Raw genomic sequence first — 16,667 nt, 5'->3', positions numbered from 1 at the left:
AATGATTGATTACCGGTAGAATAAAAAAAAATTAGAAGAGAGATCTTATATATTTTTTTTTCTTTACATTTTAATAATTAACTCTCCTTGTATTGTTTTATTTGCAATTTCTGTAACAATTTCTTTAATTTTAATAAATGTTGGCCTATTTTGAGGTTCTAAATTTCTACAATCACTTGTTAATTGTATCCAATCATTAATATTATTATATTCTAATAAACCAAATGGTAATGGTTCAGTTAGACAAATTCTTTTATATTCATCAAAAGGTGTGTTTGGATAAGGACAATATTTTCTTGTAAACATTTCCCATATAACAACACTAAATGCCCATATATCATTGGCACGTGAAAATGTATATTCGTCTTTACCCGTAAAACATTCAGGAGCAGTCCATTGTAATGGTAATTGTACAGGATAATTTTTATCTCCTATATATAATCCATTATTATTTAATTGTCGACTTAAACCAAAATCTGATAATTTTGCTTCTAACATTTCTGTTAAAAGTATATTTCTACATGATAAATCACGATGAGTAAAATCTTTGTCATGAAGATATATCATAGCATCAATAATATTTAATGCCCAACGAATAATATTAAATGATGTTACTTGATTACTAGTATCCATTAAATATTTCTTTAAATCACCTTTTTTCATAAATTCCATAACCATTATATAACCTTTTTTAATATCATATGTCATACCTTTAAATTCAACTATATTTGGATGTTTACATTCAGTTAATACAATTATTTCACGTTTCCATACAGTCCAATTTGAATCATTTTTTTTTAATTCTTTAAAAGCAACTGTTTCATTTAAACCACTATAACATTTTTTTAAAATTCCCGAATATATAAGACCAAAATTTCCTGATCCAATAAATTCATTTATTTCATATTCATTTGGTTGAATTATATATTCAATAGGCATATCACCAAATAAATTTCTTGAAATAGTTGGTGAAACATATCCATTTTTATCAATTTGCATTTCTGATAATGTATAACTATTTTTTGCTCGTTGATTATTTAAATTATCAGATGCTATGACATTTAATGATTCTAATCTTTTTGCACAATGATATTTTAAATAAATTAAAATAATAAGTAGTAGTACAAAAAGAAATATAATTATTGAAGAAATAATCCATTTAAATGTTCTTGATTTTTTAGATTCTGGTGATACATCATATAAATGAGAATTTTTATAATTATTTGAACATTCATGAATATATTGATAAAATGTATTTTTTTTATCAATCATTTCTTCTATTTTAAATGGGCAATCTTTTAAATCTTGTGGTATAAAACATGTTGTTGTTGTATTAATAATATTACAATTAATTTTAACATTACAAGCACTAAATTTTGTTCTTTTATTAAAAGAATTATCCATAATAGTGATTGTATTATTACCACATTTTAAATTTTTTATTTTAAATGGACATTTATCTTCTTTATTAAAAATCCATCCTTTATTTAAATTATCACCACATTTTTCTTTCTCAATATTTATTGACATTTGTTTACCATTTTCTAAAGCACACCATTTACATTTTAATTCACCCATCTCTGCAGTATTTATATCATTACATGTTTTATAAATATTTGAACAATTTAATATTTCAATATTCATTTCTTTTTCTTCATCTAAATTATAAAAATCATCTGTATCATATGATAAAGTAAATGGATATTTAACTTTAAATATAGATGATAATTTCTTTATTAATTTTAATTTTTTTTTATCAATTGGATAAAATAATTCACCATTTCCATGGTTATCACTAAAAAATAACATTTTTGATCTTTTTGAATAATGAAGATTTGTTGAAAGTAAAGATGAATTAAATGAAGCTTCAAATGTTCCATCAAATGGATAATAACAATCAAGCCATCCATGTCGACCAAGGATTACTTTACTATATTCATTATTACCAGCATCACAATTAGAAATTCTTTCTGGTTGTTGACCAAATTTTGTACATATTACATCACTATGACGACTACCACTTCTAGATAATATACTACATACCTCGTAATCTTTTTTATAACTTGTTAAATTTATTTCATCACACATAGTAGTTGTATCTATATTATTTACTTGGCATATATCCCAATACTCATTAAAACGGTTATTTACATCATTTAAATTATAACTACATAATTGATTCTTGTTATTATTAGTACTTTTAAATGATACAAGTAATTTTCCATTATCTTCAATTAAAAATGCACCAGTTGTCAAAAAAGAATTATTAATATCAAAATCATTACAAGTTAAAGTAATATCCATTCTAGTAATAATATCTTTACTATTATCTTTGCTACATACTCTTATTAATTTTGCAATTGATACATTTCCTTCAAAAAATTTTTCATATTGTTTATGATCATAAATTTTTTCTAAATCTTTCCTACGATTATGATAACCAAGAAAATATGTATAATTTTTATATGAAAAAGAATATATAACTTCCTGATTTATACTTAAATCAAAATCATTACTACTTCCAATCTCTGATAAAATACTATAATAATAATAAATAAATAAATAATTATTCATACTTACTAGTCATTACTATAATCAATAAATAATTTGTCTGGTTTATAACTTATGATATGATTTAAATTTCCTCTAAAATTAATCTCTGAATTAGTTCTTCTTAAAAAAATATTTGATTCTTTATCACCATCCCAAGACAATGTAATACTGGTACATTTTGATTTTTTTATCAATATAACGGAACAATTTTTTTTTTTACGTATAGAACATATGACACATTTTTTACAAGCAACACAATAAGATATATAATCATTTGTAAGAAATTTAAATTCACTTATTTTTCTTTCATATGGTCCAATTGTGATATCAATTTGCGATATTAATCTATTAAAACTACCATCATTAAAAGGTGTTTGATTAAAAACTTTAATCTCTTTGCTATTTAAAATGGCAACTTTGTCTTTGTATGTAATAATAGCAACAAGATCATCATAATTAGAATGCAAATTATTTTGATTAATAATAGAAGATGTTGAAATAGTATTAATATACCATAAAAAATAAAAAATATAAATAAATCTTTTCATGATAATTTTTTTATTAATCAAATAAAAACTATTACTTTAACCAACATAAAAAAAAACTATAAATGAAAGATTAACAAAATAGTTTGAAAAAAAAAAATAATAAATTTAAATAATATAAAAGATAAACGTAAAATACAAATAAATATTGTTTTGTTTTAATAACAAAATATATATACAAATCAATTGTATTAAAATTATTATTATTTGCTCACATTATATAACTATAGAATATTGTCAATTTTATGTGTTTAGAAGCGCAATCACTCAATATTGATTAAATATTTATGTATATATATATGTTTACCAGGTAGGCATAAAACATATATTTCACAATAACTTTTTTAATGTTAAAAGTTATATATATTAATAAAAATAAACAAAGAATATAATATATATTTATATATATAAATATTTACAATATAAAAAAAAACTGATTATTTGTTTTTTAAAATATAAAAATGATCACTTTTATCTATAATTTTTTAATTGATTAATATTAAAAAAAAGGAATAAAATATATTTTAAAATATATATACATATATATATGTATTCTAGACTAGGTTGGTACTTTTGTTTGATTTAGTGTTGTTCTGATAACAAACATATATATATATGACATTTGATTTTTTTTTTTTTGACAAAGATCATCCTGCCCATTTGAGAATATTTATATAACATAAAAGGAAAGTGTTTAATATATTACAAACATTGAGAAAATTATTTTTAACATAAAATAGTGTTTAGAGTTCATCTTGATTACGTAAACTATTATAGGAAGGTGGTAATGATGATAATAATTGGTGTGTTCTATTCCTTGAATTATTATTATGTTGTCTAGTTGTTGATTGCGATGTATTATTTTCAATATGATAATTATGTGTATGTTGATTATCTTTCTCCTCAACATCTATTCTTTGCGTTGTTGTATGAAGTGTTTCTGTAACCGTATTAGATGCTTCATTAACACTACTTAAATTAATATTACCAATAGAATTTATTCTTTCTGCTCCATTTGGTGATGGTAATTGTAATGCTTCTTGATATGACGGTAACTCAGTAGGATTATAGTCATACTAAAAATATTTATTAAATTTATATTATTTTAAATGTTATTACTTGTTGTGAATGTGCAAAAATTGCTGGATCTAATTGTGACAATTCTGATAACATTCTATTTGGTGAGATACCTTGTAAATGAGGAAATTCTTGAGCTGTTAAAGCAAATGCAGATGAAATAATTTGCTAAAAATAAATTACGATATATACATATATATAAATAATTATGAAAAAAAAATTATTTTTAATATATTGTATAATTTGTTTTAATAATATATTACCTGTCTTCTTTGCTGTCTTTTAAATTCTGCCATCTTATAAACTGTTCTATGAAGAACAACACAAAATGCCACCCAAACAATACTTGTTAATAAAATTAATAATATAGCTATTAAACAAAAAACGGCATCTGGAAGTCCTGTTTCTTTTCTTAAATCATCAAATATAGAAAATACCATGCTCTAATGACATTAAGAAATGGTAAATGGTTGAAAGTAATTATAATTGTTTTTAACAAATAGTGTGTAGAAGGTTGTAATTATTCATAAAATAAAAAAGTGTAATAAATTCCAAGGAACAATATTTTTAAAAAATATTCAACAACTAAAAATGGTAATTGTAAATAGTTAATTTAAAAAAAAAAAAAATTCTTTTATCAATATATATAGATATCTATTTAGACTGTAAAAAGAAAATAGTACATTAATTATAAAATTTAAAATAACTTACAAAAGATAAATTTTTATCTTTTGTCAATTGAAACCAAGAAAATAGGAAGAGGAACTGTCTTCAAGATACTCAAAAACTAGTAACTGTTAAGTCATATAGTAATTATTTGTTTCTAAGACTTGTTTTCTTATGTTTGCTCACAAAGTATAAAATAGTGTAAAGACCTGAAGAATAGACTTTTGTAATTTTAAATTAAATATATTCACATGAAAGTGTTTAAAGCACAGTGATAAAGCGATCATATGTATATAGATAAGTATATATATATATACACATATGTAGACATGTATTTATAAGAAAAATTCTAAGATATAAAAACTAATCAAAAAAAAAATGCATTTTTTTTTTATTTTATTGTCAAATATATATGTATCTTAGTCGTCTTGAAATGTTAAAAATAATAAAACAAAAATAATATAACATTACTAATATTTATATTCATTACTTTATTATATTTACTAAGGAAAACATATAATATCCTGGTTTATATTAAAATTTCTATCTTTCTTAAATAAACAAATAAAAAAAAAAGTTTATAATTTAGGTGTTTCTGAAATAATATTTTAATAAAATTATAATTTTTCATTCAATCGAGTTTTTAACAATATTTGAGATAAATGTTTATTCTAATAAAATTATATATTTTATAGGAACACTTATGATAATATTGTGTAAAAGTGTATTATTGTTTGTATCAATCAACTCAAAGTGTTTATTGTAACATTAAAAAAATTACAAAAATTTATTTGTTTATTAATTACAAAACATTTTTTATTAAAATATTTGTAATTTTAAAAATATATTTCAATTGATATTTAGTATATTATCTATAATGTTAAAAGAGAGTTATTTACTTTCTTTGATAATATAATTTTAAGTATTACTATATAATAAATATATATTTAATGTAACATGTAAACATGTATAACAATATTCATTTAAAAGTTAATAATAAATTGTTATCAAAAAATATTTAATTAGGCTTTAGTAAAGTTATGATTTTATTTAAAAACTTTTAATAATTTATTATATATTATTATAATGTATTATTTATATAATAAAATACTTTTATTGTTTTAATTTTTTACAATAAAATAAATTTAAAATAAACAAAAAAAATTACTAGTAATATCTCAAAATTCTTCATTAAAACCAACTTTATTTATTAATTTGCTTCAAACTTTTTAAATTTTATTTAAAAAAATTTATTTAACATTAATTATATTTTAGAATTATTGTAAAGAATATTTTTATTGTATAAAATATTAAATTTATTCCAAATACACTATCTTTAAAAATATATTTTTTGAATTTTTAATATTCAAGTTAATTATAAAATTTTAATCTTATTGCAAATAATATATTTTTTTTTAATAAATATATTAACACTAATAAAAAAAAATATTATAAAGCTTAAAACAAAATCATCCAAATCATAAATTTAAAGACCCTTATCAATTTATCTTTTATATGGTACTTATAAAAATAAAAAGCTTTTGATATTTATTTTTGAAAATTTATAGATGATAGGTATTTGTAAAGTAGTTTATGCAAACGTTTCTACTATTGATACAACTGTCATTTCTTTATAGAATTTTAAAGATAAAATTCAATTAATATGATAATACTCATGAGAAAATAAATTTAATTAAATATGATTGTATAATAAAAAAATATTTTAATAATATAAGGTATTATTGATAAAAATTTATAAAATTTTATAAAATACTTTTAAATATATTACTATAATAAAGTTAAATAAATAAATAATAGATTAATGTTATATAAAAAAATTAATGCAGAAAAATAAAATAAAATTATAATGAGTAGTAACGTTTTAGCTATAAAAAAATCAAATAATATTCTCCTAATTTATTTAGAAAAATATATTTTATAAAAATAAATATATCACTATTTATTTCCAATATATTTTCCTATTAAATTTAAATTGAAGATCGATTATACTTATAATAATTTTCAAGAAATTAAATAAAATAATGATTAAATAATGACGCAATGAGATTATGTAGCTTGTAATTGAATAATAATGAAGCTTATAAATGAAAAATCTAAATTTAAATTATTTTTAATGCAACTTTCATATTTATAAAGTATATGAATATTTCTTTTCCATGAAAATTATATTTTTTTTTTTCAAATTCATTATTTCTTCTTTATAATTTGTTTCTTCAAATTTATCTCTTTGTAAACTATTAATTTTTAATATTCGAAAGAAAATTTTTTATGTATAAAATTTTTATTATTAAATAAAATCACACGTATATTATGTTCAATGGTAAATAAACTGGGAGAAGAAGATTAAGTCAATTAAAATAAACAAATGATGTAATTTTTTTTAAAATTTAATAATTATGACAAAAACACAATAAATAAAGTGTAAGAAAATATATTTTTTTTAACTGACAATTAATTTACATTTATTTGAAATATAAAGAGGTATATGTTAAAAAATTATTTAAAATTTTAAAATGTGTTGTGAATATATAATTTATCAATTAGAAGTTTTATCTTTATTTTGTTTCATTAATTTTTCGAAATTTCTCAAATTTAGTAACAATAATTTTGTTTATTTTGTATAATAATTCAAATTAAAAATAATTTTTTCAAATAAAAATATATTTTAAAACTAATTTAATATTTTTTAACTATTATATATTAAAGAAATGAAATAAAGAATATATTACATTATACCATTAAATAATCTTTAAAATTTAGATGTTAATTTATGTTAATATAGCTAAATGCCTCATGTAAATTAAACTAATTTATAATTGTACTAAAGGTAGTAAACATAAAATAAGATTATCATATTATACTGTATCTGTTTTATCTTACTAACATTTAATACTATTTTAAAAATGTCCAATAAAATATATATTTTTTATAATTAAACTAAAAAATTTACTTTATATTTTAAAAATAAATAATGTTATTTTAAAAAATAAAAAAAAAAATTTTTTAAATCAAAATTTTATTGTTATATAATCAAAAGTAGTTAAAATATTTTTTCTATACATATAGTTTATAAGTTACTTTTTATACCCAACAATATTATATGCTATTTTTGTATTGTTAAAACAATAAAAAAATATATCTGATCTTATTATTGTTATAAAAAAAAGTTCATAAATAATGATATGTGTTAGGATTTCAATTATTTAATATATTTTTAAAATGAAATAGTTTTAAAATATTAAAAGATTTTTTAAAAGAGGATACGAGAAATATCTACACAAGTTATTCAATTGTAAATATTTTTACGAAATGAATAAAAAAAAATCTTTATTATATATAAATATGTTATATAAATGAGATGAAAAAAAAAATTGCTACAACACTAAAAGAAACTGAAAAAATTTTTAAAATGCAATGGCATTTTTTTTTTTTAATTTTACCTTTTTATATTTATAAAACTTTAATTTCATGAAACATAATTTTTTTAAAGTGTTTTATATGTCGATTAAATTTTTTATGATAATATTTTCTGATTTATTAAAAATAATTAAACAATTTATAAACGGTAAAGAAGAACGGGAAATTGCTATATGTCAAGAAAAAATATGATATATATTCTAATAAAATATATTTTTTATATAATTATGGATAATTAAAAAAAACAACTGATAACATGTATGATATGATATTTAAAAAAATATTGAAATTATTTTTATCTTTCTAAATTTAGTACAACAAAAATAAAAAGTTATCATTATTTTTTTTAAATAACAAATATAATATTATATTGACAAGTATATCAATTATAAGACAAATTTTAAAAAATATATCTATTATAGCATATCATAATATAATTTTTTACTAGTAAACTCTTTAGAACAATTACATAATTTTAAATTACTTCATATTTATTTAAAATACGATAAAAGTATGCTTATTGGAAAATAAAAATAACATTACATATTTTTAGATAAATTTATTAAAGCTGAAAGTACAGGCAAATTGAGTAATAACATTATACAATTTTATGACTACCTTTACATACACAATTCATTGTAATTTAGATTTATAAAAAATTGGTATTTTTAATTAGAAATATACATAATAAAAAAAGTTTATAAAAATATTAGGTCATTTGAAATGTTTTGAGCCTCACTATGATGGAATTAATATTTTTCCCTAACAATACTGCCATTATTCGACGTTATCCTCTTCAGGCTTAATGCATTTTTTCCATCTAGATTCCATAGCTTCTATACCCTTTTTAAAGTGATTTTCTTCAAAGCTTTCAGAATAGTCATCTACGGTCTTTTGAAGCTTTTCAATTGATGAAAATCGCCTTCGACTTAAAAATATTTCAAATCTAGAAAACAAATAAAAGTCAGATAAAGCTAAATCTGAAGAATAGGATGGATTTGGCAATAATTCATATCTCAAACTTGAAATTTTTGATAAAGAAGTCAAGCACGTATGAGCATGTGCATTGTCCTGGTGAAAAATGATTTTTTTTTTGTTCAATCCAGGTCTTTTTTCACGAATCTTTTGATCCAACTGGTCTAAAAGATTAGAATAATATTCTCCAGTTATAGTTTAATCATTTGGAAAAAAATCTATTAGCAGAATCCCTTTGGAATGTAACAAAATTGAAACTATAACTTTTTTTGCTTAGAAACATTGACTTAATCTTCTTTAAAGGTGGAAAATTGGAGTGTTTCCATTCTTTTGACTGTTTTTTTGATTCAGAATTGTTGTGGAGAATCCACGTTTTATCTATGGTTATAAATCTTCTCATAAAATCCTTTTTATCTTTCAAAAAAGCTTCGAAAATTTCTTTGAAATTTGAACTCTGGTGTGGTTTTGATCAATTGTCATTGAATACGACATCCATATTGCGAACATTTTCTTCATCTTTAATTCTTCAGTTATTATATGTTATGTTCGTTCTTCAGAAATTTCCATCTTCTCAGCTATCTCTGAGACTGTTAATCTTACATCATTCATTATCATTTTGTGGACTTTTTCAATGATTTCTTTGATCGTTGCAGTTTTAGACCGACTCTGCGTGGATCATTTTCTAAATTTGTTTGTCTATGTTTTAATTCAGATACCTATATTTTTATAGTGGCGAAAAAAAGGTAAACTTTTCCTAATACGTTTTGCATAACTTCGAAGATTTCTGTGGTTATTAACCCCTTTCTTACAAAGTATTTGATAACAGCTTTTTTTTCAGATTTGTCCATGGTTGAAAATATTTCAAAATCGAATGGTTTTAAATATCACTAACGGATAAAAATAATTGACTTATCAGTTTGGTATTTATTTTCTACTGATAAAAAAAATTTTTCCTTAAAATAGACTATATAGTGGTTTCATTTTTCAATGACTAATGTCTTAGGCTTAAAACTTTTCAAATGCTCTAGTAAATTTATTAAACGAAATTTTTCATTTGTTTTTTTAAAAATTTTTATAATGTTTTTATTAAATTTTGTAACTGATTTACTTGATCTATTTTTTTCCAAATAATTTTGTAAATTTTTATATTCTAATTTATCCAAAATTATGGAAATACATTTGGAAAACTTTATCTATGCCTTCAATCATTTTAATTATGTCCGAATTTTTAATAAATATTCTTTTACTAATTTCTTTTCCATCATTTTCTTTTGAAACAAATTTGTTTAATTTATTAGAAGCCATTGTAAAATAAGTTTTCTAATAGAATTAAATAAAAATAAAATTTTTAATAAGAATAAGTTATATTATAATAAGATAAAATGAATAATGATTTATTGTATATATATACATTTTGTAAATCTAAAAGTTATTAAAAAAATGTACTTTTTGTTTTGATATCATTACATTAACAGATATTATATTTTTATTTCAATCAACAATATTTATAATCAAAAACCACTTTATGTTTTAACATGTTTATTAAACTGTACAAAAATATATATTATTTTAACTTTCGTTTATAAATAAAAATATGACTTAGAAATGTATCATTAACATTTTTAAAACTAATAGTTTAATGATAATATAATTTAAATAAAATAAATCTAAAAATAAAAAAATAACTTTTATTATCAATTACATTTTTATAATTATTGCAAGTTAATCAACGATATGAAATAAATTAAAATTATTTCTTACAATTGTTTCCTTATTCTTTTTCTTTTATTTATCTTCTTTATATTTTTCATACTTTTATTTTTATATAATTTTTTCATTTTGTTTTTATTTCTTTCATTTCTATACCGTTGTTTCCTTCTTCTGTTAATCTTTTTCTTATCAGAAGTTTGTAAATTCTGTGAAAACAATTAAAAATTGATTTGAAGAGTGGCTTAAATATGAAATTGTACATGTAATAACTGGCTTCATACATCATTGTTTAACAAAAACATAAATAACGGATTATTAAAAAATTAAGTTAGCACAGATGCAAGCATAAATTATTTTAATTAATGTAGCTATAGTAAAAATTATTATAATGAATGAAAATATGGCTATTATGTATTTGATTATACTTATTCTTAACATAGTTATCAATTTTACACTCCATCATCCAATTTTTAACGACTTGTCAGATAAATGTAATTTTTCTAATATCCAATTCAATATTTTATCATATATATCTTTATCATCCTCATGAAAAGAAAAATCTGCCACCTGAATTTCCAATAGTAATGTTTTATGATTATTACATAATTTATAATTTGAATAATGGTGTATAAATCCATAACTATCAGCAAACATTATATTTCCTTTATTATCTTCAATAGGTAAATGTTCAAAACATATTTCATCTATAATATGATTATAGTGTATAACATTTGGTTTAAAAGGTTTGCAAACTTTTATTACATACATATTAAAATCATATTCTCTTTCAAAGTTTTTTAAGATCACATCTTTTCTGTTAAATATAATTGTACTCTTTCTTCTTCAAAATTTAATTTATCCTCAATTACATGCATATAAAAGTCATATTTTCTTTCTAATGATTTTGCTATGTTACTTAATTTTAAATTTCTTTCTTCACATAAAAATTTAAATTTCTCATTTGCAAAATTATTAATTAAATTATCAACAATGTTTCTATATATTTTAATTAAATAATTTTCATACGTTGTTTTGTTTATGTATTCAAAATTCATAAAGTTTTTGTGGAACAATATTAAATATTTTTCATATTCTTCATCTATATCAACTATTAACTTTTTTCCTGTTAATAGTTCAAAATTTTCTAGCATTTTATTGTAGTAAGTTGTTGATTCAAAATCATAAAAGTTTTCTTTTGAATGTAAGTAGTATGCTTCAATTCCTAATCTTAAAAAATATTCAGATATATTTTTGTAATCAAACATATCCCAAATAGTATCAACAAAATATTCTTTGTTATTATCTTCATTTGTATAATAATAATTATTTATTCTTTCTGATGTGATAACTACAATAAAATAATTACCATCATATTTCTTATACAAATATTTCTTGAATAAACAATCAGGTTTTTTTAATATTTTGTTGTTATATTGGAATAATAATTGATAACCTTCCAATTTGTCATTAAATATGACATAATTTTCACTAACGAAAAGAACTTTTAAAATGCTACGACATTTGTTTGTACCAATTTTGTTATAAATGACATTTTTTATTTCCATATGCCATTTAATCTGCATCTCATTGCAATCAAGAAAGTTTGGTATTTCAATGCCAGTTTCAGTGGCTTCATCTTCATAACAGTTATAAAAAATTGGTTTATTTTTATTAGTAACAATTTTTTCCAGTTGTTCAATTTCTTGACAAAAATATGAAGGAATTAAAGTTTGTAAAAATAATAAAATAATGGAAAATGATTTGGAAATAAAAGTATTTGTAAAAAATATTTTCAACATTTTTTATACTTTTTTAATAATAATTTCAAAAAAAATTAATCTGAAATTTTTTTCAAAAATTATTTAATTAATATATTTCTTTCTATTATTTCGTTTTATTATATAATTATTAATAAAAAAAATAAAAAATTATCACCATAAATTTTTAAATGAAATCAAAATTGTTTTAAGAAATAAGTAATAATTTTATACAATATATATTACTTAAACTACACTTTAATTTTTTCTCTATTTATATATAATTAGATTAAAAAATAATAAATCTATATTATACTAATATGTTAACATATATGCAATTAACTTAAACAGAATTGGTAATAATTTAATATAAATTTTAAAAAGTAAGTATAATTTTTTATTTCATTAACTCTTTTTATATTGGAGTAAAAAGAAAACAAAATTTTAAGTCACAAAATAAATTATTTTTTTTATGTTTCATTATAACATTTTATTTTAAAAAATACATTTATTTTATGCATGAAAATTTTGATTTTTTTCAACATTTAATTAAATATTCAAAACATTTTATTGAGTTGAAACAAATCTGTTTATTTTGAAATTATTTAAATATTTATATTTTAGAAATAATTTTCTAATATTTTTAACATTCTATTTTTTTAGTATAATTTCTTTATAAAAACATCTACTTAACACTTTAAAACTTTTAAAATATTTAAAAAACATCTAATGTAGTTTAAAGTAAATAAAATAATTTTTTGATTTTTTCTTTAATTGATATTATCCTTAATTTTTTGATTTCAATGAAATTTTGTTATATATAAAACACTTTAATTTTTTTTAACTTTTAACTTATGTTTAATGTAGTTTAAAGTATATAAAATAATTTTTGATTTTAACTTTAATTTTTTAATTACAATGTAATTTTGTTATATATATATAACACATATTAACTTTTTTTTTAATTTTAAGAGTATATAAAATTTATATTTTAAAGAATTAAAATTCAAAGACTTAAAATATTTAAAAAATATTTAATGTAGTTTAAAGTATATAAAAATAATTTTTGATTGCAATGAAATTTTGTTATTTTTAAAGTATATATAATGTGATTTAAGGTATATAAATTTTTTTTGAAAATTTTTCTATATACAAATTTATAAATTGAAAGATAAAATATAATTAAAATATTAGATAATAAATCTTTAATTTTATACATTGACATTTATCCTTTACATATATAGCTATAAAAAAATATATTATTTTCTTTCAAATTTATTATATAAATTATAAAATAAAAAAATTAAATAAAATTAATTATTTCAACATGAACTGTTAGATTCTCATTATATTTTGATAAATATCTTTTCTTTTTTTAAAGAATACAATAGATTTTCTTGTCAATTGTTAATAAGTGGAAAAAAAACATCTGATTTGCAACTAAAAATTGAAAATTTATATATTTATGTTGATATTTGTGTTGAATAAAAGTTTTAAAATTTTGATTGTTCAATGAGAAAAAAAAATTCTTTTAAAAAGTTATAGTTAAGCAAAATAAAAATAAAATACAAAATTGGTAAAAATGTTAAAAAAATTTTTTTACACTTTTCCAAGGATATCTCAAGACCGAAAAATGATAAAAAAATATGTTATAGTAGTCAAAATGTAGATAAAAAAATTTTTTTTTTCAAAAGTTATAGATTTTTAAAAATTTAAAATTTTATACTCAACTTTAAATTATCATATTGCACTTAAAACTTTATCTTTTTAAAAAAAATAAAGCCGGGAAACATTGTCCCCGATCTTTTTTTACTTTAGGGTTAAATTTTGCTAAAGAAACTCTTGAAATTGTAATGTTGCAGCAAATGAAACATGTACTCTTTTTGCTGCAATATCTATATGAAGACGCAATTTTTTCAAGAAATTATTAAATTCTTCGTGATTAGCTCATTATTTTAGCTTAAGAAAAGTTTTAAAATATTAAAAATTCTAAAAAAATTTTTCTTACTCAATTCTCGCCTATATACATTTAAGATTCTGCTAAAATTGCTAAGTTTATACATTATACTTCAATATTTGTGAAAAAAATTAGCGTTTTTATAAAAAGTGATTTTTCTTTTTATTATAATTATTTAAATCTGTTTTAAAAATTTTTCTAAATAATTGTAAAATGAAAAATAATTTAAAAAAAAATTTTTTTTTAATATAAAGCAAATACATCATAATTGATATTAGAAATTGTTATATTTTATCATTCTAATAAAGAAATAATTATAGTATTGATGCAATTTTTTAAAACAATGGTTATTGTACTAATTACTTTGACACATAAAAATATGATTGAGGTATTTAATTATGAGTCATAAGATATAAGTAAACGTTTAAAAAGAAATTTAATCTGTCTTTTAAGTCAAACAATTAATATGAAATATTATACAAATATATTATAATATTAAAGTGTGTAAAAATAATTTTATTTAAACATACATTGTTGATACATTATAAAAAAAAATTATTCATATATGAAATATGATAGTATTATTGATATAATTAATAATTTTTTTGATTACAATCAACAACATTTTACTTTGATAAACGAAAAAGATATTAAAAATTTCTTATAACAGTTTATTATAATTTTTCTTTTTAATTTATCATTTATAATTATGAATAATGCTATCAAATAAAATAATATTTTACGATAAAATATACCTATAAAAGTATTTATACCATTTGTATGTGTCATAAGATATTTTAATAATTTAATCATAACTCAATAAAATAAAAATTTTTTTTAATGTCTATTATGTCTAAAAAAATAATTTTGCCATTCTTGTTTTTAATATTTCTAAAAATTTTTCAAGTTAAATCTGGAGTTTATAATGAAACACTAAGTTTAATTGCATATAATCTTTCTGCCAGTGCATATGCCGATGACAATGAAGAAAAAATTACACAATGTTTTCAAAAAAGTTTTCCAAATCAAACATATAATAATCTTCATCATTCTACATTTCAATGTGATGATAGTGTAAAAAATAATACTTAAAATTTTTTATCTTTATTTTTAAATTTATTTATAGAGCGATGATACTTGTGGAGGAGTTTATGCAAACTTTCCTGACATTGATACAACTATCATTGCATTTAGAGGTACTAAACAATCATTAGAATTAATAAAAGAAGCAATTCAGTCTTTAGAAAATTTTATTCCTTATAATTTTAATCAAAATAATGTTGAGATTAATTATGGATATGTTAATAAATATTATTTGAAAGCTTCAGAAATGGCATATAAACAATTTATCCTTCAAACTATTAATGAAAATTCTTTACATAAAAATATTATTATAACGGGTCATTCATTAGGTGGTGCCTTAGCAGCATTATTAGCATTAAAATTAACACTTAATGGAATACATGGTGATAGAATTACTGTGATTACATTTGGTGAACCAAGAATAGGTGATCATAATTTAGCTTCTGTAATACATACTAATGTTCCTAATTTATATAGAGTAACACATTATCAAGATATAGTTAGTCATTATCCTCCATGTTCATCTGATGATAAAAATGGATGTTTGATGAAGGATAAAAAACCTTACCATCATCCACAAGAAATTTGGTATAATAAATATGAGAAAATGACAAAAGGAGTTTATGTCAAATGTAATTCAAATGATGGTGAAGATAATAATTGTAGTGATAAATATTTTAGTGTATTTCAATCCCTTTTTAATGGTGGATGGGAAAGTGAACATATGGATTATTTTGGATATAATATTCGTTCATATGGAGTACAAGGATGTAATTCTTCATTCATAATAAAAACATCGTTCTTTCAAATATTAATATTTTTAATATTATTTTTTTTTATTTTATCAAATTAATATATTTTCAATAAAATAAAATAATATTTGAAATATAAATACTTATTTTATCA

The 16,667-nt window shown here is 19.2% G+C and overlaps 6 protein-coding genes across 6 annotated transcripts; 1 reads left to right on the top strand and 5 right to left on the bottom strand.

Moving 5' to 3' along the window:
• Window positions 1-63: 63 nt before the first annotated feature.
• Window positions 64-3,101, bottom strand: SRAE_X000125500 (Tyrosine-protein kinase Abl; the record flags this gene model as incomplete). Its single annotated transcript, XM_024646896.1, has 2 exons — window positions 64-2,539; window positions 2,581-3,101. The coding sequence occupies 2 exons, from the start codon at window positions 3,099-3,101 to the stop codon at window positions 64-66; spliced, it is 2,997 nt and encodes a 998-aa protein (XP_024498719.1).
• Window positions 3,102-3,841: 740 nt separating this feature from the next.
• On the bottom strand, window positions 3,842-4,615 carry SRAE_X000125400 (Hypothetical protein; the record flags this gene model as incomplete). Its single annotated transcript, XM_024646885.1, has 3 exons — window positions 3,842-4,174; window positions 4,218-4,343; window positions 4,439-4,615. The coding sequence occupies 3 exons, from the start codon at window positions 4,613-4,615 to the stop codon at window positions 3,842-3,844; spliced, it is 636 nt and encodes a 211-aa protein (XP_024498718.1).
• Window positions 4,616-9,056: 4,441 nt separating this feature from the next.
• On the bottom strand, window positions 9,057-10,559 carry SRAE_X000125300 (Hypothetical protein; the record flags this gene model as incomplete). Its single annotated transcript, XM_024646874.1, has 2 exons — window positions 9,057-9,418; window positions 10,502-10,559. The coding sequence occupies 2 exons, from the start codon at window positions 10,557-10,559 to the stop codon at window positions 9,057-9,059; spliced, it is 420 nt and encodes a 139-aa protein (XP_024498717.1).
• Window positions 10,560-11,423: 864 nt separating this feature from the next.
• Window positions 11,424-11,743, bottom strand: SRAE_X000125200 (Hypothetical protein; the record flags this gene model as incomplete). Its single annotated transcript, XM_024646863.1, has 2 exons — window positions 11,424-11,668; window positions 11,731-11,743. The coding sequence occupies 2 exons, from the start codon at window positions 11,741-11,743 to the stop codon at window positions 11,424-11,426; spliced, it is 258 nt and encodes an 85-aa protein (XP_024498716.1).
• A 24-nt stretch (window positions 11,744-11,767) lies between these two features.
• SRAE_X000125150 (Hypothetical protein) lies at window positions 11,768-12,763 on the bottom strand (the record flags this gene model as incomplete). The annotated part of the gene is made up of 1 exon (XM_024646852.1): window positions 11,768-12,763. One exon carries the CDS (start codon window positions 12,761-12,763, stop codon window positions 11,768-11,770), a length of 996 nt encoding a protein of 331 aa, XP_024498715.1.
• Window positions 12,764-15,518: 2,755 nt separating this feature from the next.
• SRAE_X000125100 (Lipase, class 3 family-containing protein) lies at window positions 15,519-16,614 on the top strand (the record flags this gene model as incomplete). The annotated part of the gene is made up of 2 exons (XM_024646841.1): window positions 15,519-15,752; window positions 15,805-16,614. 2 exons carry the CDS (start codon window positions 15,519-15,521, stop codon window positions 16,612-16,614), a joined length of 1,044 nt encoding a protein of 347 aa, XP_024498714.1.
• Window positions 16,615-16,667: the final 53 nt, after the last annotated feature.

Source organism: Strongyloides ratti, scaffold srae_chrx_scaffold0000002 (assembly GCF_001040885.1).
Source record: "Strongyloides ratti genome assembly S_ratti_ED321, scaffold srae_chrx_scaffold0000002".
NCBI lineage: Eukaryota > Metazoa > Nematoda > Chromadorea > Rhabditida > Strongyloididae > Strongyloides > Strongyloides ratti.
This window is presented reverse-complemented; position numbering and strand designations above follow the sequence as displayed.